The 24,452-nt window shown below is 32.9% G+C and overlaps 1 protein-coding gene across 1 annotated transcript; it reads right to left on the bottom strand.

The window, feature by feature from the left end:
- Positions 1-4,704: 4,704 nt before the first annotated feature.
- Positions 4,705-18,783, bottom strand: LOC134237134 (uncharacterized; the record flags this gene model as incomplete). The annotated part of the gene is made up of 5 exons (XM_062719229.1): positions 4,705-4,891; positions 13,553-13,709; positions 13,792-13,910; positions 16,251-16,428; positions 18,562-18,783. Coding segments are annotated over 5 exons (863 nt in total), but the record flags the coding sequence as incomplete, so codon positions are not given.
- Positions 18,784-24,452: the final 5,669 nt, after the last annotated feature.

Raw genomic sequence — 24,452 nt, forward strand, 5'->3', positions numbered from 1 at the left:
TCTGGCGGAGAGACTAGATTAGGGTTGATTTACTCTTTACAACTAACTGAACTGTTATGCAACATACACTTAATGTTCACGTCAAAGAAAAAGAAATTTACCATTTCCCCGCAAGCACCTTAAAGCGTGGTACACGTTTCTCTTAAATTTATCGTAATTAATATTATGACGTACAATTTTAATACAAATATAACTTTTCTTTATTTATGAGATTTTTGCAAGTATAAAATAGAATGAGATTGGCATTAAATTAAATATTAAAAGAACTTTTTAAAGTGCGTGAAAATGCGTGGGGAAACAGTATATGCTTGACTTTGCGTTAGAAATAGGAAATGGTATGTGCTTTAAAATGCGTGACTACGAGGAAGGGGGTTAATTTTAATATTGGAGCAAATCTGTAATTTAAGAGGGGTTTGATCTCTAGCTGAATCTTGCTTGAAAAAATGTGTGATGACTTTGTTTTAATTCACATTACGATTTTGTGGGGAAAATACCCTCACATCTGACGTTTAGTTTATGTTATCTTAAAGATGTGTATGCCGTTTTAAACAGCATTTTTGCACAGCTGAAACCAAACAAAAATTTCTGAAGTATGATAAGCTATCAAAAATGAAGCATTCTCGCAAATTCGACCAAATATTATTCGGTGTTAACAAAATACACGTACTAGTCGGGAAAAGAACACGATATTCTCATGCACATTTATAAAGGACTGACGTTTATGTTGGATCTGCGCATGTGCGCGGGAAAAGCATCACGAGAATCATCAGATCGAGGAAACTATTTTTTGTGACGTATGTTCAGTGATGAACCAACAAGACTGACAAATCAAACAATCGGCTCAATGAGTTGCATTTAATGCATTTATGGGGTACTACTCAGTACATAGAAACCGCATGTGTTTTTCGAACAGGCAAGTGTTTAAATCGGTTTCGGAAAGAGGTGATGCATTTTCTCAAGCATTTACACGCTCAATGCATTGTACATTATCCTCTATTAATCCCATGCTAACATTTGCATACAAATAAACAATGATAAAAATAAGAGTTTTCCCCACTCTATTGTACATGTCCGTTCGTTTACAGTTCCCCTGTGCTGTACTGACAGTGAAAAGACAATATCACGTGACTATATATAACTCGGTACAAAAAACAACAATAACTCTGAGGTGTGTGCGCGTATTGACAATGTTTACAATGTGTACAACTTCGAAACATACAGTATGCTAACAAGAAAAACTGCATTTTTTGTTAATGTGAGCATGGGAATTCTCAATTAGTAACTATTCTTCCTATTTTTCTAAAACAGGTTTAAAAAATGTAAATTGGCTTTCCAGGCGTCATTTGAAATCGCATCGTACATTTCCCTAACCCACGTGTTTGTAGACAAAACGTAGTAGACCATCATGCTTTTCGGCTCATTCACGAGATTGGACCATTGTTTGCTGTGAGCATGCGAGACCACGTGTTCATAAATATTTCAATAAGAGGCGATTTTATATCCGATTCGGAGAGAAAATATTTTTTTCAAAATAATATTTCATAACTTTTAAAAGTGATGGAGTGGAATTGTCTTAATTGCAGAAATTACATAACTACTGTAACTTGATGAGACACTACAGATATTTATTTCTTTAGCAATAAAACACTAATACGGCATATATATCTTCAAACTATTTTGAAATAAAGTTACACTATGAATTTTCCCCTGTAACAATTTGGTTGCACAGGGATACAATATGAAGCAAAAAAAAAAATAAATAATTGTGGTAATCGGCTGGGCCAAAGCGATTTATGTGATACGCTGAAAATTATAAATGGCCCTTACGTTACATGTATAAACAAAGTTACGTGATATTATCACAAACATATTAATGTAAGCAATATCTAGACAATTCTTCAGTGTATTCGATGCGCACGGATTTGAAAATGTATACATTTAAACTAAAATATGTTGAATGGGGTTGCTTCTAATCAGTACTAGTCCACGATGTTAAAAGTCAGCAGTAAGATCACATCAAAATATCATTTATTTTTAGAAAAATGCACATTAGAAAAAAGACAAAATACAATAGAAATTATCTAACGATCATTAATTTTAAATTCGGAATACATTCTTAATTTTCTCTAGCACTTTGATTCATTGATTGTGATCATGGTTTAAAAAAGTTTGTCATATGGTGTTACTGGTTAGCTTTAAGGTTTACGCGATTTAAATAGATATATAATTAAAAAACAACTTTTTTTGCAAGCTTGTAGAGCTGGTTTCTTTGGACCAGGCTGTAAATTTGAATGTAAATTTCCAAACTATGGTCAAAACTGCCAAATGGAATGCAAGTGCAATAAAACAATCTGCAGTTCTGTATCCGGTTGCTTACATGTAACAAGTAAGAGTGTTTAGTGTTTTTGTGTTCTATTTCATTTGAATTCAGAGTAAAAAAAAAGTAATAAAAAAGAGTGATTGTTAAGAGTAACATACCTAAATCCGGTATGTTACATAATAAATGTTTCTTTACAACAAATCGTTTACATCATTTATGCTTGATTTTTTTGTCAAGCTTGCAGATCTGGTTTCCTTGGATCGAATTGTGAATTCGAATGTACATTCCCACAGTATGGTGAAGAATGCAAAGAGAAATGCAACTGCAGTCAAGAAATTTGCAGTCCTCAGTCTGGGTGTCCACTTGTCACAGGTAAAATTACTGTTTTTTACTGTTTTGCTTTTATACCCCCGGGGGAATTTTTGTTTTTGTCCTATCTAATCTAAATCTACTAAATCATTTCATGGAAATATAAGGAATCACTGTCTAGTTAGTATCGTATGCAAGGGCATCAACGCTAGTGATAAACATTGGATAATTTATGCATAACGGGCTTCGGAAATTATTTAATTTACTCAAGGTATAGGTTCTTGTACTTTCTTAATGTTAAATACAAAACATACAACACACCGCGCAATCAACAACTACATATAAAGTATACGAAGAAATGAGTCTAAAATACAGCAAAAAAATACAAACATACATCAAAATCTTGAATATACATGAAATGCATAAATGTAATCAAGTCAAATGTGTGGATTTACATTTAGAAAATTCTTTATGGTTAATAGTAAATATGTTTTTTTTTTTTTTATCAAACATGTTGTGTGATTCATCCCAATTGCCAATGCCCGGGGATAAAATCACCACTTGTAGAACAAAATCAAATCCAACAACAAACCATGAGATATATACAATCATGTAATATAATACCTTATTCTTTTTATCTCTGAAGGTCAAAAGGACTATACAAATGAGAAAAGTACCCCAAATCAAAAGCATCAGATATTAGATTATACACCATTCTGGACGTTCTTGTTGGGTTTTGGGACATTGTCCTTTCTTATCATGCTAGTAAAATGTATTAAGAAGAAGACAAATGGTGGACAATTACCCATCACAAAGAAAGAAATCAAAAGGCAATGTAAACAAGAGGAAAAAAAATCTATGGAATCTCTCAACATCGAGTACGATAATCCTGATACTGTAACTACAACTGAAAGACCAGCACACTCATATGACGAGTTAAATGAGAATGAAACAGAACTTTCTGAAAGACAAATAAAGGGATGTGAAAATGTTAACAGGTTTTACATAGAAGTAACAGAGGATCATACGTTTCATTATGTCAATTTGGAACAGATAGATTAGACAAATTCGATGTTTTCGAATAAATCAAATGAACAAGAAGGGTTTTGTAACACATTGATATCAATCTATTTTTTCACTCTATAATGGTAAATAATTTCCACTGAGAACGCACTACTTCCCCATCATGTTGTGTGTTTTGCTTTACTATCTTTCTACAAAATAGTTAATTTAAATAATGGACTATCTCATGTCGAACCTTTCTGGTGGGCGAGGTGGATGTCTAGCACCATCGTCTTTTTTCTTTTTTTCTTCTAAAGATTTACTGAAAAAGTAAATATATTGTATTGATATTCTTGAAATGAACTTATTGAGGTCTTTGAAAGTTTTTGAGTACAATTGATCACGATCATATATATTTTTTCGTCTGTACTATTAGTTCATATTTATATTTATGTCCATCACTCTTTTCTAGATACATGTACAAACAGCTCACCGCTGCTTTGTTTTGTTACGAATTTTATTTCAAATACGACAGGACAATTATCTGTGAGAATGAAAATGTCGCTTATTCAATACATTGAATGACGAAAATGAAGTTTTAACAACAAGGGGGAAATCAGCAAAAGCCAACATTTTTCACATATAAATACATGTATATACATTTTACAAGATATGAACATATACGTTCTGATTGAAATGTCAGATGGCATATTGCTGGGTCAATGTAATTTTTAGTTTATGCCAACTAACAGCCAACCTTAAGAACTAGGCCCAATGTTGACTCTTTGTTACAATGTCAGATGGTAAATTGTTGGGCCAAAATTATTATTACATAGAAACATTTGCAATTGATTAAGTGATTCTTTACATAAACCCATTTCATGACTTTAAAAAAAATAATACACAATTCAACCTGCATTTATAATGCATACATGGACATGTTCAATGAAAACATTACTAATGTTTTAATGTTTCACTGTGAAAATATTTTATATACACCAATCACAATCTATAAAATGATAAAATAGACAATTGAGGTAAAGTATGAAAAATTATCAATTCAAAGTTCTAAATCAGGGCTCACTTCCTCTATCACTGTCCTTTTGTTGTATTCCCGCTCTTTTTTTCGTCCCTTCGTCGCCTCCCGTTTTCTTCATCTTGATCTTTGTCATACGGACTCGTACTTCATAAACTTCATTATGTTTATGTTGTTCTTTGATTTCATTGTTATTTACCGCCTCAACATTTGTTTTGCAGTCTCTGATGAAAATACAAAATAATTTGATTTTAGAAACAATACAATTACTGGTCCAACTAATGAATAAATAATAAACTTCAAATGAAGTCTTTTAATGAATGATGTATTATACTATTAGTGCATGTTGATCTATAAACCTTAATTGCCTTGTTACAATCGAGTCTGTAAAAGACAGTAAAGAATAAGATAGAAACAACTTACAATATGTTATTTAACTTGTTTTTCATTTCATTTTAATTAGCTCTAGAAGTTATTGTAAGTAAAGTTTGAAATACATATATTTGCAAAATGTATACACATAAATCATAAAACTATTTGCATTTACATTAACTTACAGTGTTTGTGTGCAAAAACATGAAAAAAATGAATTCCAAATCAATTTCAACAGTAGACCTGAAAAAATAAGATTAAATATACTTACATTGCTTCTAAATGCAGCTTTAGCAAGTGTATAATCCACAAATTTGAATTCAACTTCTTCTTACTTGCCCTGCATTTTCAGTCTTTCACCACCTGTGAGCAATTGAATTTGACAGCTCACTCCACAGTTTGTTGTTTAAATCGCCGCGCCACTTTCAAGCTTTAGCGAACGCCTAACTTTTGTTTCAATTTCATTATAAACCTGTGTCATTTGGTTTATGTATATTTTGGCTTCATTCACATCCTGCTCCTGAGAACTTATTAGGTCTTGTCTAAATTCTCATGAATACAACGCTCATGTAAAAATTCATAATTCATAGGATTAATTTCAAATAAATAAGCATGCATGGAAACCATTCAAAAATATAATAAAACCTTCTTTGGTGCTTTGATCACTTTTGTTCAAAGTTGAAATGTTGAAAATATCAGATCTCAACAAAAACAGTCATCCAGTTAAAAGCATTGACAAAGAATGTCCTCTTAATTATTTCAGAATGTGCATCTAAATTAATACTTATATCAGAACCAATGTTGTCTCAAAGTAAAGCTCAGCAGCTAAAATTGACACCATCATTTAGTTGGCAGTATTATAATTGGGCCACCTAAACAAGAGAACATTCGTGTTAACATCGGGCCAACGTTGGGCCAACATACTACTAACAACTTGAAAAGAACTTTTTTGAGAGTGTATTACAAACAATTGGCCAACGTTGGGCCAACATACCATTACTAGCTTGATAAGACACTTTCTTTAAGGGTGTATTACAAACATTGGGCCAATGTAAGGCCAACATACTACTACCAACTCGATAAGACATTTTCTTTAAGAGTGTATTGCAAACATTAGGCCAATGTTGGGCCACCACACTACTACCAACTTGATAAGACTCATTTTTTATGCGTGTATTACAAACATCGGGGCAACGTTTGGCCAACATACTACTACCAACTTTAAAAGACACTTTTTAAGGGTATATAACAAATATTGGGCCAACGTTGGGCAAACATCAACATTCTTCCTTCCTTGGAAAGTAAAGTGAATGGAAGTGGCTAATGTTGGACCAACGTTGGGTCAACAGAAGAATTATGTCATGGTCGAGATGGTTAGCATTGTAACATTGGTCCAACGTTGGCCCAGCGTTGATCCCCCAACGCCAACCATACAACCTCTCGCCAATGTTGGTCCAACATAGGCATGCTATCTGAGACATCCCTTGGATATTGAAGTCTGACCATAATGCACAACAAATTTTTTCCAATTTATTTCTTTTTCAAGATTTTGTTAATGTCACTATTTTTTTTAAACATCCTTTGTCTATTGTAAGGCCATATTTGTCGCCATTAATTGCTCTTTGTAAGTCATATATATATTTTTTTAAAAAGTTTTTACGTCGCATCTAGTCAGGACTAAAGTATTCTTTGTGACCTATTTTCCATGGAGGATATCAGAAAGTATGTGTTCATACCTTATAAAATGTATACATATATTTATATTTGCAAAATGTTTGATGTTTGCTGATTCCCCTACCCTTCTTGTTTGTAAAACTTATTTTTTCGTCACTTACTGTATTGAATAAACGACATTGTCCTGACCAGTGTCCAATCACAAGTTTAGAATGTTCTGTTGAGCTGTATAAACTTCCAAACGTCGTAAGTAGGAATGGCAAACTATTACTACATAATCTGTTTGATCCGCCGCCACGACAGACCATCCGGCTGCATTTCATTTCTGGAATTTTTGGTAAAATTCAACTTTTCATTTCCGACATTTTTTTAAGTTTTATTTCCGACATTATTTTGAATTTTTCCGATAGTACCTTTAGAAAGAAATTAAAGGTCATTGGCAACGAAGGGTTTACGGAGAATGAAAGGTTTATACAAAGGTTTTTTCACTTATGAAAAAAAAAGTCATTGAGAGTGATCTCCCGTTTGGAATTCTCTAGGCGCTGAAAACAAATAAAGCATATGTTACAGGCTGAGAGGTAAACACAAGCACGTGTTTTTTTAATCGTATATACGAGGGTTGTCCCGTAAAATCGTGGACAAAGTGTTTTTCTCCAAAAGTTATGGGCGCACTTAGCTGAAATTTTCAGTAATTGTTTTTTTATTATATCTAAGTGCATGTTAATTTTTTTTTTTTATAAAATATAGGGAAAAATAAAGATTTTATTATGCTTGAATGTGCACGGGGTATTGTCCTACGGCGCACGGTAAACAAAACCAAGGTTTTATTAAAGAATACACAAGTTTGAATTCAAAATAAAAGTTTTAAATACATAAGATTTGGATTAAAATTATCCTTATTCAATTCCACAATCAATTTTGTAGTTTATGTAAAACTTTTAAGGCATTTGGTTAATTTTTGGCAGTTTCTCGAGCATTCGAAATGGGAAAGTGGTAAACACAACACAGGAAAAATGGCGACGTTTTATGACGTTACGGACACCGGAGAGTAGTTCCGTTTTAATTCGATATTGTAATGACACTTTTAGAGACTTGAAATGACAATAGAAGAAAAAAGATTATAAAAATATCACCATATTTTAAGTATACAAATGAACTAGGAGTTTTCTTAGCGATTTTTTTATTGATCGAGTCCCTGCGGAGTACAAAACATACGGACAAACTCCTAATGTAATAGCAAAAAACGCTGTCACAGTAGTCCACCGATATGAGATTTTCTATTAGTTGAATGATGGTGAGAATATTGCCCGTAACCTACTAACAAATCTTCAGAAGATCGCATGAGGGTGCCAAATGGTTCTTCGGCTGTTTATGGAGACTAAAGAATGTGTATCAATGAAATTCCTAAATTTAAGTCGGACTCATCCAACTTCATTTTTAGAAAAGATAAAACGTGACGCTGTTTTAAACACTATATCACGGTATAATCCTTGCGCCGTAAGATGATACAATACATTGCATAAAATCACATAATTTGTTTATTTATGCGTATATTTATCTGAAATTTACTGTGTATATTATAAAATTATGTATTAAATAATAGTCAAAATTTCAGAACGCAGTAATGTTTATTTTTTACACTAGACAACTAGTCCACGATTTTACGGGACAACCCTCGTATTTAACTCTACAATAATAAAAGACAAGAGGCCCATGTGCCACATCGCTCACCTGAGCACTAAGGGTAGGAAAAAGTAGAAAATTTTATTGTAAAGTTTAAATCCAAAAATAGTCCAATGACCAATCATGGATTTGCTATTTATTAGAAAATGATTTTTAAAGAATTTTCTTATACATGTATATATCTTAAAAAACTTTGGTCGGCCATTTTGGCCCCGCCCTACCCATGGGGGTCATGATTTGAACAAATTTCAATCTACACTACCTAAAAATGCTTCCATATAAATATGATAATTATGGCTTTGTCATTCTTGGGAAGAAGATTTTTGAAGAATTTTCCTATATATTTCTATGAAAAACTTTGGTCGGCCATTTTGGCCCCGCCCTACGCCTGGGGGGCATGATTTGAACAAACTTGAATCTACACTACCTGAGCATGCTTCCATATAAATATGATAAATTATGGCTTGGTCATTCCTGGGGAGAAGATTTTTGAAGAATCTCCTATATATTTCTATGTAAAACTTTGGTCGGCCATTTTGGCCCCGCCCTACCCCCGGGGGTCATGATTTGAACAAACTTGAATTTTCACTACCTGAGCATGTTTCCATATAAATATGATGAATTATGGCTTGGTCATTCTTGGGAAGAAGATTTTTGAAGAATGTTCCTATATATTTCTATTTAAAACTTTGGTCGGCCATTGTGGCCCCGCCCTATCCCCGGGGGTCATGATTTGAACAAACTTGAATCTACACTACCTGAGCATGCTTCCATATAAATATGATAATTATGGCTTTGTCATTCTTGGGAAGAAGATTTTTAAAGAGTTTTCCTATCTATTTCTATGTAAAACTTTGGTCGGCCATTTTGGCCCCGCCCTACCCCCGGGGGTCATGATTTGAACAACCTTGAATCTACACTATCTGAGCATGCTTCCATATAAATATGATGAATTATGGCTTTGTCATTCTTGAGAAGAAAATTTTTAAAGAATTTTCCTATATATTTCTATGTAAAACTTTGGTCTGCCATTTTGGCCCCGCCCTATCCCCGGGGTCATGATTTAAACAAACTTAAATCTACACTACCTAAGCATGTTTCCATATGAATATGATGAATTATGGTTTTGTCATTCTTGAGAAGAAGATTTTTAAAGAATTTTCCTATATATTTCTATGTAAAACTTAGGTCGGCCATTTTAACCCTGCCCTACCCCCAGGGGTAATGATTTGAACAAACTTGAATCTACACTACCTGAGGATGTTTCCCCATAAGTTTCAATTTTCCTGGCACAGTGGTTCTTGAGAAGAAGATTTTTAAAATATGCTACCAAATTTTCATTAATTCCCAATTATCTCCCCTTGAATGAGGGCGTGGCCCTTCATTTGAACAAACTTGAATCCCCTTCACCCAAGGATACTTTGTGGCAAGTTTGGTTGAAATTGGCCCAGCGGTTCTTGAGAAGAAGTCGAAAATGTGAAAAGTTTACAGACAGACGGACGCCGGACAAAGTGTGATCAGAAAAGCTCACTTGAGCTTTCAGCTCAGGTGAGCTAAAAAGTAGCGATGGGTTTGTTTACATTGTGCTGAGGGGGCAGACTGTCAACAGGTCGTCATTTAGAATGGGTACATGAATGCTGGGACGTGCAAAGATGTGATGTAATTATACATGTACCGAAAGTGGTGAAACTAGGTAGACCGGATGAGAACGATTCTATAGGTAATGTGAAGGAGGCATTGTTAAAAGTTATTAATAAATCCTTGCAAACATGATTTATGACAGTTCGTTTCTTATAAAGTAAATTATAGAATGGAAACAAATAACCGTCTCTTGATCATAATGAATATTGATTAGATGTTAAGGGAAGTAACTCAAAATTAAAGAAACAGTGCTGATATCGCTGTGTTTTGTTTCAATGTTTGCATTTTCAGCCTAAGTACATGTATATGCATGTCAACGGAAATAAGGTTTCAACAATGTAATTTATGTATAAACCTTTTGAAAAAAATTGGTTTTGGAGAAAACGTATGGTTAGCAATAATATAGGCCCATTTTATCACCATTTTACATAGGAGACACATTGAAAATTGCAAAAATATTGATTTGACAAAATCTATAAAGGAAGGCTGGCTTGATGGGTAAAAGGGCCTGAATCGAACATATTTGGTACCTTAAACCTGCTCAAAAAATCTTGAAAAATTCTATACGAAAGCCAAAAGCGTTGCTAAAGTCCTTAAAGAATTCATCTATGAAAAAAATGTAAAGGGATAAATCATTGGAATACAATTTCTGACTTAAACATAAGCTAGGTGTTGTCACTGACATTCAATTTATTGCACATTAAATGTTTTATATGCTAAACGAACTCTTTAACGTAGACTTAGTGCTACATATATGTGTAGATTTATTGCTATCGCTCTCGAGCGCTAGCAACTACGTTAGTCCAAATTCCTCGAATATGCATGCTCGGCTTCACAGTCGTGCATTCTGGGAAAACTGCGAAAACTACTATAGATAGACCGTACGATAACAATTTAGCTGTATCGTCTTGTAGCATTAAATAACTATGTTTATTTATTTTGTAGCTTACACTTTAAAGATTACACTACATTTTAGTAATACTTCACATTTTCCGGGTTTTTAGATAGACTCTTTTTTTCTGATAGGTCAATTCAGTCAATCTTACAAATTCTAGAAACAAGAATTTACACAAAAATAAGGAATTAATCCATTATTTATATAAAAAAAACCATTCTGATGTGTATGGCTTTTAACCTTACATTTCTGAACAAAGATGACCCAGAGGACCAAGCTACTTCAGATCCTTCTTGATTTCTTTATACAAAATACACCTTAAGTTATTTTCTATATCACTTTTTACTCCCCTGTACTTTCTTTGCTACATTGCCAAGAAATTCTGTTCTTAATTCAGCTCATACAATGCCTCAATCGGCATCATCTCCATATTATATAGAGTCTCCCCCTCTCCTGTAAAGGTAATAAATTTCCGTTGCGCCAAAACTCCAATAGGACAACACAACACCCTCTCGTTTCTTTAACTATGTGTCTATTAAATATACTTTATAAAACAATAATAACTTTATTACTCTCCAGCCTCGATAAAAATTAAAGAATTCAGCAAAATAAGTTACTTGATTACGGATCCTCCTTTCTGTGTTTGAAAATTGCTACGGTGCAAGCTCACCTATCTTTTTTTAAATAGATTAACTTGTTTTCAACATTAAATTGCCGCAAAGGTGAAATCCGGAAATGAAAACAGAATTAATCGGAAATGAAAACAAGAAAATGTCGAAAATGAAACAAAAAATGTCGGAAATGCTTTGTGTATTTCCGGAAATGAAATGCAGCGGACTATCCCTTAAATCCCGCACATAAACAATCAAGTCCAATGATGCAGCCAATGAGTAGTGGGTAATGACATAAAAAATCGATAATGTTCGTAAAAGAAACAAAACTTAGTTTTCGGAATCCAATAATGGATACAAATGCTAGATTAATCAGTTATTTAAAAATACAAAGGGCTTAAACATGTTCCTCAAATTAATTTTCGACAATAATAAAAAAACAGGTTTCTCTGCTTTTCAATTGTAAACGTTATCAAAATGAAATGGGAAAATCGAAATAAATTATGAATAAGATTGCGTAATCCGTTCTTGAAACTATAACATTTTTTGAATTCATTATTATACAGCAGATTAAAGAATACACCCATATGCATGGAATGCGATGTTAACATGAGAAACATTGATTATTATGTTCTTTAACATATTTTTCCATTTGTAATACGAGGGTCGTGCATTAAGTAGTGCAACATACAGTATAGCATAATACATGTACATGTGTAGGCATTTGATTTTATTTTTTTTCACAGTTCAAAGTTTCTATGGAAGAGTTCCTAAACAAAGAAAAAATTGTATTTCTCTTTTGTTTTCGCAAAGAAATTCACTTTTAAAGTAAGCATGATCTCTACACTGAGCGCAAAACTGTTTAAAAATAATCCCCTGGCCAAGAAGATGAAAATAACAGCGTATCTGAAAACTATGCTTTTTACAAAAATTGCCGAGGAACTGATATTTAAGATTTGATTTTATATGAAGAAAAATTTATCTTTAACGCTGTAGTATTTTTAGATAGATTCAATAATTCAGAGGCAAAAATGAGATTCTAAAATTACAGTCAACATGGCCGATTGAAATTTATGGGGACATCAAAGAATATTGATATATATTATGTTCCACGTGATATATGAAAATGCTTTATTTACATGGAGAGAGATCCTAAAGATACTAAACATTACATCATCACAACATTATGTAGAATTTTGAAAAAGGAACAAATAATTAACAATATTTCTATCACGATAAGTGTTGGTTTTCTTACAAATGTCTTAAACAAAACAGGCGTTTTAGATTCAAGAGGTCTATTTAAAAATGTTTTTAAAAAAGCTTGCTTTATAAATGACAAAACATAGATGCACCTTTTTTAATAGCCGAAAAAAGAAATTAACCATTTTAAACCAAAGTCAATCAATAAAAAAACATGCATGGACTGTGGAATACTAGTAAATAATACTTTTTTAAATTACCTATCTGTCCTTCCTTTTCTTCGTAAAATGACAATAACTAGGGCAAAAATTACTACAAAACTTAGCACAATGGGGACAACTATTTGTACCCATATGGATATGCCTGGGTCATTTTTTCCATCTCCTATAAAAATACAAAGTTATTGTGAATTACAATGTGATTTTGTTGTTTTCAAGTTTTACTATAAGAAGTGATTATATTTTCTTTAATTTCCAACACATAATATATTAATTAGTTACAAAAATTACAGAGAGAGAGAGAGAGAGTGAGAGAGAGAGAGAGAGAGAGAGAGAGAGAGAAACCTGTGTTTTTTTGAGTGTTTCATTCTGTTTTAACAGGAATGAAAATGACTTTTGAAATATGTCCAATCATTTGGGATAAATTCAATCTTGAAAAGATACTTCCATCAGATTTGTTTATCATTAAAATTTGTCTACAATGCAAATACATGTCAATTATTAATAATAAATATAAATTTATCATATTCTGTTTATTGTATATCTATATTGATTTTCAAAACAGAATGTTCGTTTTAAGTAAAGAAATACCTCGGATTCTTTGTCAGAACGTAAACAAATGTATGATCTACATCAAAATCTGTTATTTCTCCCTCATTCCCTTCATACACCTTCGTAAAATACTTTCCATCATAGCTTAATCGGAATATTTCATTTTGTTTTGTTTCTGCACAGAAGATGTCGTTATCTGTTAATGTCGAAAAGAATATTTAAAACACTTTCCATTAAAAAAATTAATCTATTCGTTTTAAATTTAAATAATGAAATACCTGTTTGATGAACTGCAAGACGTAAATGTGCCTCTTGATAGGGTGTTTGGAGTGTTGTCCACGTTAAATTTTCTATTTCAAATATGACAAGCTCATTCCCATGTGATATTACAGCAACTCTGTCAATATATTTCGAGATTCATTGATGTAAATAAACACATTTTAATTATAAGCCCCATATCCCCATATGTTGTCTTGTCTGAATTCGTTGCTCCTCACAAAAAATGAGTTGGTTTTCCGTTTGAGTTGAAAAAGGCAGTTCTGGCCTTAAGTCTAGATCATTTTTCTTTTTAGAAGGACAGCAATCTTGAATGAGGTAATAACTTCCAATTTTTCACCATTAGAAAGACAATAGTCAGATTGTCCAAATGACCTTGCATTAAGACCACAAAATTTTTCTGTTATGGTCTATTCCGATCTGAGAGTTTCCAATTGTGAATTAATTTTTTTATAGTCAAAACATTTTATCTTCCATGATTGTAAATTACTTTCAGGTTATCGAAAATCTGGTTTCTGCGCTGGTCGCAGAGTGGTATGGGATACCAAGCGTAACTTCTCCTAGGAGGATGTCAAATACCTTTATCTTTCTGTAGGTTAAATTATTATTAAAAATTTGTGTTTTTTTAATTATTATTTAAATGAGTAGAACAAAAATTTTTTTTCTCAATTATTCTTAATGCGTCATATTATGGGTCAACATTAACTAATATATAGTTTATACGTGTATTTAAACAAAAATGACATAAAATAAATCTGAAATTTTGTAAAAAAAAATTCAACAAAAAGTGTGTGTAAAACAGTTAAAGTACAGCTCTGGCTAAATCATGTTTAAAAGCAACTTTACTCTTTTCAAAAGCCCGTAGTATATACGAGGGCTGTTCAATAAATAATGTCCTCGGTGCTCGGAAAGAAGCAAAAGACGCTTTTTAATGATTTAATCTTCATTATTTTACTTATTAATCTCTCTTAATTAAAACACATGTCCGTACCATTTTTTTAATCCAATTTTTGATTGTTGGTAGAACTCAATTTTGGGTATGACCCTTAGTATACTGGAAAATGGCAGATTCAATGATTTCCTGGACTTGTTTCTTCCTTATTAAAGGTGTTTTTTTTTTCAAGTTTGGAAATAGAAAGGTCTAAGATCTGGTGAATGTTGTTAATGTGAAAAAATATCTGTTAATCCTGAAAACCCTTTTACTCTTCAGGGCATGTGGGTTTGGACGCTGTCATGGAGAAATTTAATGTAGCGGATTCCTGATTCTGGGTCATTCCTCTAGTAAATCTTTCGATTTTTTTTGCAAACAATTTGCTTTCTAGACTCCTCTAGAAATTAAACTATCTCCTCGAATACGAATTTGAACAACAATACCACTAATATTTAAGAAAATTGCATAAAAATACCTCTCTGTGCTCTTGCAATTCTTTGCTCTCACCAGACCTTCGCTGTTTTGTCAAGTACATCTTATCGTAAATTTTGTTTTGAGGATTTTAAGCAATAGATTCAAGTTCCATTATCGGTTTGAATATCAAAACAACGTGGATAACTCCAATCATTGATATTTTTTCTAAAATGGAAAGACATTCGTACACGCTGTCGTTTTAACTCATTTTTCAAAATATAGGGTGACCTTTGAGTACTAAGCTTTTTTACCGTCAAACGTTTCTTTAAAAAAGTGTAAACTACCCCCGATGTGATGTCTATCAAATTTTCTATGTGTCTTAATGTCAATCCTACATCATCAAGTATTATTTGTTGAAATTTGGCAAACAGTACATAAGTTGTTATAATTTTTGTTGGCAAGGACGGTACCCATTTTTGATGCCCATTATATAATTTTTTATCACTTAAATCCACCTGCTTAGTTGTCTCTAAAACAGGTATTAGTTGCTATAAATGTCACATATTTCAGTAAATATTTCTTTTGGATTTTTAACAAGTTTTACAGGAGCTTTGATGAAGCTTTTATTTTCACTCGAGTTTACCGATTCTTTACAATTCATTTATAATGCAGTGTCTCGAAAAGCCCTTGTTTCTCAGCCTCTCACAATGAAACTATGTGATGAAAAGCGGTCACTTAAACTGTTATAAATTCATTAAAGATTCAACTATTAGAAAAAGTAAAGTTTAATGTAATATGATAGCTGTATTGTATGTCAAGCAGTTCAGGACATTATTTGTTGAACAGCCCTCGTATAATCATGAGTAAATTTAAATCCTTGAAAATGTTTTTGTCTAACAAACCGACATGTGTGAATTCGAATTGAAATAGCTTTAACGATTTCTTTTTAACATGTACTACATGTATCTACAATTCTTTATTCTTTGAGTGAAATATGGATTCATACATTAATTCTCCATCACAAAATTAAATATTTGGTCTCTGTAGTACATTCTGTTATTAATTAATATCTGTGTCTTGACGTCAAATATATATATTGATCATAATAACAAATACCTTTTCTCTGCTACGCACGTTATTTCTGTTGGATGTTCCACATATGGGAGATGTACTTTTGTTATGTTTCGGTTTGCATCAATGCGCTGAAGGTGCAATAAATAACCCTGAGAAGTCTCGCCAATAATTATCACCGAGTTTGTTTGGATGTCAAAACAGAAAAACTGTGCTTGTATCCCTTAAAATTATAAATTATATTATTTAATCCGACAAATAGAACTTAATGAAAACTTTAAAATAATACATATATTTTCATTTTACTTAGAAAAATATGCTAGTGCAGGTACATGTATATGCTAATACTGTATACTGGGTTATTTTCGCCCCGTGTTATTTTCGCCCTTTCACATCTGAAAACAAATTTGCCCCTTTTTTTATTCGCCCAAAAAGATTTTTGTTTAAGATATTATACAGTTTACTTTGAATTCGCCCCGTTTTAAATTCGCCCACGCCAGACAAGGGCGAAAGGGGCGAAAATTAAACGGGGGCAAAAATTTCCCTGTATACAGTAATTATTTGACAGCACATCTCAAAAAGCCTTTCATCTAGGAAATTTAAATGAGATCGTAGGCTTTGAATTATCTTTCATTTCTCTTGTATTTTATTTTCACTGTCATATAGATCAAAACGATATATAACCAACAACACATTGTTTTAATTATAATTTCAACTATAATAATGAAAATATAAGTTGAAATATGTATTTTTTTAACGGTAAAATTTTTTTGTCGACGACACTTGAATGCACTTTACTTTGAAATTAATTTAGTAATTAATCATTTAAAAAACTCTTTTATTCCTTCACCAAATTAAAACTTTTATCACGGTCAACAAAATTTTGGTAATGCTGATTTAATGGTTATTCTTAAAACAAATTAATGCGTCATTAATGAACGTTTATTATTAGAAAAATTAAAAATGTATTAGGTTCATATAAAGAAGATCTCTTACAATTCTTTTAAATCTAATAATAATAATAATAATAATAATAATAATAATAATAATAATTATTATTATTATTATTATTATTATTACAGTTGTATTATTACAGTATTAGCTCACGTGAGCTTCTGATCAAATTTTTTTTTGTTTTCTCTCGTCGTTGTCAACGTTGGCAACATTGTTGTTGTCATACACATTTTCTCATTTTTTTTCTTCTCAAGAACCAAACTTGCTAGAAAGTATTCTTGGGTAAAGGGGTTTAAAGTTTGTTTAAATTAGGGGCCAAGCCTTTTACCAAAGGGAGATAATATGAATTACTGAAAAGTCATTGACATCTCTTAAGAATCTTTTTCTCCAGAACCATTGGGCTAGGAAAGATAAAAGTCATGTAGAAGCATCTTGGGGTAGGCTTTATTTAAGTTTTTTTTTTTCAAATCATACCCAAGGGGGTCGGGTGGGACCACATTGGCTGATGAACGTTTTACATGGTAACATATAGGAAAATTCTTTTAAAATCCTCTCTTCCAGATATAGTAGGCCAGGAAAAATGAAACTTTTGTGGCAGCATCCTCGGGTAGTACACATTCAAGTTTGTTCTAATCATAACCCCCGAGGGTAGGACGGGGCCGCATTGGCTGATCAAAGTTTTACATGGGGATATATTGGAAAAATCTTAAAAAATCTTCTTCTTCAGAACCCTTAGACCAGGTAAGATGAAACTCATGTGAAAGCATCCCCGGGTAGTGTAGATTCAAGTTTTTTTTTTTCAAATCATGACCCCCGTGCGTAGGGCAGGGCAACAATGGTTGACGTACGTTAAACATAGAAATATATATACATTTAAAAAAAAAATCTTATTCTACAGAATCATTATGCCAGGAAAAATGATACTGATTTACTAGCAGCCTGTGGTAGTGTAAATTTAAGTTTGTTCATATAATGACCCTCCGTGGGTAGGGCGGTGCCACAATAGCAGATCAAAGTTTTACATAGGAGTATATAGGAAAAATCTTTGAAAATCTTTTTATCTAGAACCATTGGGCATGGATAGATGAAACTCATGTGGAAACATCCTCAGGTAGTGAAGATTAAAGGTTGTTCATATCATAACCCTAAGGATAGGGTGAGGTCACAACAGGAGATCAAGTAAAACGTTAAAAAAATCTTTCAAAATCTTCTTCTCAAGCATGGCAAGGTTATAATCTTATGCTTATTGATATAATGATATTCTCGTGTAATAGAAAATTTTATCCCCCCCCCCGCTCCAACAAGTGAACGTTTCCATACTGAACTGATTTGTGTTTTTTCACCAGCCCATGTGCTCAGGTGAGCGATGTAGTCCATGGGCATTTTTTAAAATTATTATTACCTTTTATGTCTATCAGGGTAGAACCGTTGCTATTGTCCATTGAATACTGCACTATTGAGTCATATGTTGCAAAATAAAACCAACTTGAATCTCCACTGATCGCAATATCCAAAATTATATCACTGTGACCATAGACCAATCTGCTGTACCGATTTCCTTCGTTGAATCCAAATACAGTGTTTCCATTTTTGTCAAGCAATATAAATTGTATTTTAAATTCCTCTACAAAGAGACAAAGAATATCAAACGAATCCCAAAATAGATTCAATTAGAATATTTTTTATTGTCTGTTATCTTAAATATTAATAATTAAGAAAAATAAATCATGAACAATATTATTATATGATTGAATAATTCCTATATCTCTGATGGGCTAAGACCTTAAGAAGTAGAAAAATACTATGTAAAGAAAATTGTACTCAGGAGAATGTTTCACAAGAGTCGATTCAATTATAATTCGATAAAACTGAATTGTACACATGCTCAGATGTAAATTAGGAATTTGGGGTCCAGATTTATTTTTGTTTCACAAATGACGACAAGATCAGTTATGCATTACACATGTATACATGTACATGCATATATATATATATATATATATATATATATATATATATATATATATATATATATATATATATATATATATATATATATATATATATATATATATATATATATATATATATACATTCGCATGCATACATTTTTAAAAAGCTTAAGTACATATGATACAAACAAAGTACATAAGATACAAACACATTTTTTCTGGAGGAGACTTTATATCATATTATAGGTTTATAAAAGCGTACAACTCTTTTTCTTCTTAGAATTGAAAAATGAAATTAAATGATAATACTTCAATGAAAATCAAAAGCACACTCAGTATACGTTTACATTAGCAAACAAATTTCAGAATTGGTTACCTTGGTAAAAGAAATTGTAATATAATCTTTAAAAACTTTATAAAAATATATCAAGCCGGGTTAATTTTGATAGGAAAAGCAAAATGGTAAAAATCAACCGATGTGATATTGGTGATTTTTTTTTTCATTTTGTTTCTCCTCGTAAAATTCACCTGGCTTGGTATATGTTTCTAAAGTTTATATAACACCTTTAGCAACAAGGTAACATTCTGAAATTTGTTTTCATCTGTAAAACTTTACTGGGATTGTTTTGTCCATATTTGTAATTTCATTGAAATATTACTTATATAAGTCTATTTCATTTTCCAGCTCTGAAGAGAAAAGTTATGAGAATTGTCCATTTTTTTTAAACGTGTGACATAATTTTAAGTCTCCTCCAAAGAAAAAATTGTTTGCATCATCTGTCCTTATTGCGAGGTTTACACGTAGGGATTTTTGGAGGCATTCATACATGTAATATTAACACAAGTTAATGCTTATTTAACAGGATAAACACTCATTGTGTTTGCATAGGTACATAAAAAATCAGTTCAGAGGGTTTCATACATGCTGGTACAAAATATAGTTTATACAGCCCTTGTACATGTACATGTACTCATATAATTATGTATTCCAATATAAAGTTTTGTCAAAATGCTTTCAGTGAACGCACCTGCGCCCGCAAACTAGACTCCATAAAGCGGAATCTTATTATTCAAATGCTCTTCTAAATTTCAACTCTGACCATCAAGGTAAGTCAGTTTTATTTTGTTTGTTTTACGTCAATCAAACGTTATATCTTTCTTACATCGCTATCAATACGTTTACATTTTCTATCAATACGTTTATCTTTTAAATCATACTTATAAAAAGTAACTTACTGTATCAAAATCATTTGTAGAGTAAAACCCCAGTTACATTTCCGAAAACGGTCAATGGTCGAAGATTTTGAGGCGAAAGTCGGATTCTTCGATACAGCCGAGTGGTTATTGGCCTTGTCTTGACCGATTTTGACCCCTTTTTTCGTCGGTCGACCAAACTGTGCCTGTCAGGCACGATTTTTATTTTGGCGTCGGAAGCCGATTTAAGTAATTGTCGTTGAGCGCTCCGTTGAGCAACCATCGATCCTCTTCCGACCCTTACCAGACAGTTCGTTAGGTCATTAGTCAGTCCGTCATTTATGCTAGATCACATTTCCCGACCGGTAGTCGTAGACCGGTGGTAATTGTTGGTAATCCGTGGATTTAACAATGTCCTTAAATCGGTCCACATAGGCTTTGTAGTCCTCACAGAATCAGTCACTTTATCCAGCGATGGGTATTCATTGGCAACCAATGCCTTTTATGATAAAAATGGCGTGGTTGCCGGTCGGACTTTCAAGGGCCCAGCGAAGCATTGCTAATCATAAAACAATGTCCCAGGATAATCGGCCAATGTATATTAGATCGCTCATGCCTTGGTGAACATCGGTCGAACATCGGTTGACTACGGACCAATGTTTGGTCGATCATCGACCGATGATCGCCCGTTATCTGTTGGACACCACTCAACCCCCCGATGACCTCTGATTCAACGGATATTGGACGATGCTCGGCCATATATATCGGCCGATCCGTGAAAGATGTGTTAATGATGGGTTGCCGATGAGGAGCGATGTGAGGCATCGTTGGAGACATCGCTGAATTTTAACTTAGAATAATTTCCTACTGATGACCCCACCGATTCGCAAAATGGCTTCAGTCACCTTCCGATCACTAGTGGTGCCCGATCGGCACCCACGCCATTTTCATAAAAAAACGCATCGGTTTCTCATCGTATACCCTATCGCTGGATAATGTGACTAATACTTTTGGAATGAGGTTTTCCGTAATGTTGACCGACGGTGAAAATCAAGCTGCGGCTTAAGTATCAGTCACACAATCCAGCAACTGGGTATAACATGAAAACCGATGCCATTTTGATAAAAAGGCCTAGGCGTGGTTGCTTTCCGGTCAGGTATAGTAATCGGACCGAGACTGGGGCCATTTGGCAAATCGGCTGGGGTCACCATTAGAAAATCCACAATGTCTCCACCCATTGCTAGGCAAACCATCATTGACATATCATTAACATATTTAATTAAGGATCGGCCGATATATGGCCGAGCAACGTCAAGTGATTGTTGAATCTCAGGTCGGGGGAGGCTAAATGGTGAGCAAAACATATCGGCCAATACCTGTTGATGTTCGACCAAACATTGGTCCATAATCGACCGATGTACAAATGATGTTCACAAATTTACGAGTGATGTACAATACATCAGCCGATTATTGCTTATTATCAGTCGACTGCCACCTTAAGGTAGGATTCTTCTCATATTTTTTGTATTTAAAGTTAATGAAATTTTCAAAGAATCAAGAAGACAATATCAGTAAGTGATAGTATCAGTGAGATTAAGTTTGACAGTTTTATATTAGAGACAAGGTCAGGTGAAGGTCATTATCTTTTTCCTTGACATAAAGAATTAAAAAATACAGTTTCCAAACCTTTGATGCCTACTTCTACTTCTAAAGTTTAAAGACTGTTCTTTTTGCCTAAAAAGATTCTACTATATTGGGTCTACAGCATAATATTACCAACGTACCCAAATAATTTAACTAAACTGGATATTGGCTAATCCGAATTTTCTCTGTTTTTCTTAATTTTTAAGATATATTAGTTATTTTCATATGCTTACTATATTTAACTTTTTCTTATTTTCACATATAATAAAGTAGTCTTATAAATGTACAAAATGATACAAAAACAAAAGTTTTTGATCGTTTTATTAGAGAGAAAAACTACTTTTTATGGATTTTTGGCTCAAATCTGCAGTTTGCTGGGAAGCATTTAAAAGCTAGCATAGTTCTAGTTTGTTTGACAAATCATATTTATTTGATGTATTTTGAAAGTTTAGTCCCTTATTGTTAAATTAACTTACATTTGAAAATTTCAAATCTTCAATTGTGTAAAAATTATAAGTAAATTTATTGTTCTTTTATAATTTTGAGAGGTAAAAAAGACGATATTTTCATACACCACATTTCCGCCAAAAATAAAGTCCCTGCTAGTTTTCAAACGCAGTTTACAATTTCTATTTAAAGTTATTCATTTCTGATGAGGAAAGAAAAATATGGTCTATTAAATCCCTTACACCCAAATATATTAGACATGTAAGCAAATATACTTTGAATATTTCATTTAGTCAGAAACCTGAGAAGAACCCTACCTTAAGGACTGTTTAGTCGATGAGAATCGACGTTGGAGCATCACATAAACCACCGATTATCACCGGTCTACAGCCGCCCGTGAGCAAATGTAACTTAGGGAATATTGAACCATGAACAGGCCACTGTCTGCTGACTTAAAAATAGAAATCTTTTTGCATATTATTAAATTATCGGTGTTCCTAGGAATTAATTTGCCTGCTCAACATCGCCCGTTGCTACTGTCGGGCGGTTATCTTTTCAAGCAAACGATACGACAAAAATTGGTCACCAGGTGTAAAATTCAAAAACGACCCGAGGTTCATTTTTCAACGTTGAATATTGAACCGAGGTGTTTTTTCTCCGTGTAAATTGGGACCAGAAGTCGTTGAATTTATACGCGGCGTCATTTTTCAACAGCTTGATATTTTTTTTTTCTTATCCCTGATGACCTCAACAAGTTAAACATTGACCTTGACATTGACTTTGTTCAATGCCTAGATTGCATGCAAGTCTTTCTTTGCAAAAACGTGAGAGAGGGACTAAGCATCCCTAGAAGCATCCACCCCCCTGGTTCCCGACGCCTATGGATTATATCACACTTTTGAAAACCAAGTCATTATATGTGTTACTGGTGAAGTTCAGAACCGGTTTCAGGATCAAAATTTTACAACCCGGCTCGGTTTTCATCGGACTAGGGTCTAAATTGAACACCTTTGGTCTCATTATTCAACATTAAAAATTATCCCACATGTCAGAATTCAACGTTACACCGGCTATCGACTTAAATGTTACCTAGGCATTACAGTGACTAAAAGAATTAATTTAAACGTAACTGAATTTACCGTTTCAAATTAAATAAAAATCTACTTTACTAAGTGTAACCATTGGGATATTGTTTCTCGAAGTCTACCCATTATAGTATAATTGTGCCTATTTTTATTGTCTAATTAACAAAACTGAAGACTTGTTTAATGATTTCATAAAAATGGGTACTTAATGTAACAATGACAACATTACCATACAAATGAGATACCAAAAACACAAAATAATAAATCTTGGTCAAATATCAGGTGTTCAATATTCAAAAGAAACAGGTCAAGACTTATTAAAATATGGCAGACAAAGAAGTGATTGGAGTATGTATTTGGAAAAGGTTTCTTTACCTGAATTCATCTATTAAGAAACAACATTTTTCAATTTAGGGGACACTGGAGATGATAATGGTTCAGATTCAAATAAACTGACAAAACACTGATAAACACTGATTAAAGATTAAAAAATACCTTTACAGTAAAATAATAATAAGCATTAATTGACAATATATACAAGTTCAAATCACTTATCCCATCCCAATCTAAACTTTGCTAATCTAAATTGTGAGCAATGAATTCAGTAAATAATACCCCCGCCTCCGTAATGATAATAATGGCAGTATCCATGTTTTACTCTGGAAAATCCAAAATACATGTCAGATCAAAAAGTAAAATAGGAGGTCACAATGGCAATATGTAATAAAGACTCATTAAATTTGCTTCAGTGGTATGAGAGGAGTTGCGGATAAGAGATGGGTACCCAAAAGCGTAACAGACGGAAGGCCGGAAGGACATACCGATTACAATATATACACCACCCCACTTTTCAAGCGGGGGTATAGCTAGAGGTACTGTGAGCGATATGAGCTCACTTAAATATACCTCACGCCTTCCCTATGAATATAATGGTAGTGTCCATGTTTTGCTGTGGGAAACCCAAAATATTT

Source organism: Saccostrea cucullata, unplaced genomic scaffold, assembly GCF_032062105.1.
Source record: "Saccostrea cucullata isolate Sc308-1 unplaced genomic scaffold, CSIRO_AGI_Scuc_v1 ctg3368, whole genome shotgun sequence".
In the NCBI taxonomy this organism is placed as follows: domain Eukaryota; kingdom Metazoa; phylum Mollusca; class Bivalvia; order Ostreida; family Ostreidae; genus Saccostrea; species Saccostrea cuccullata.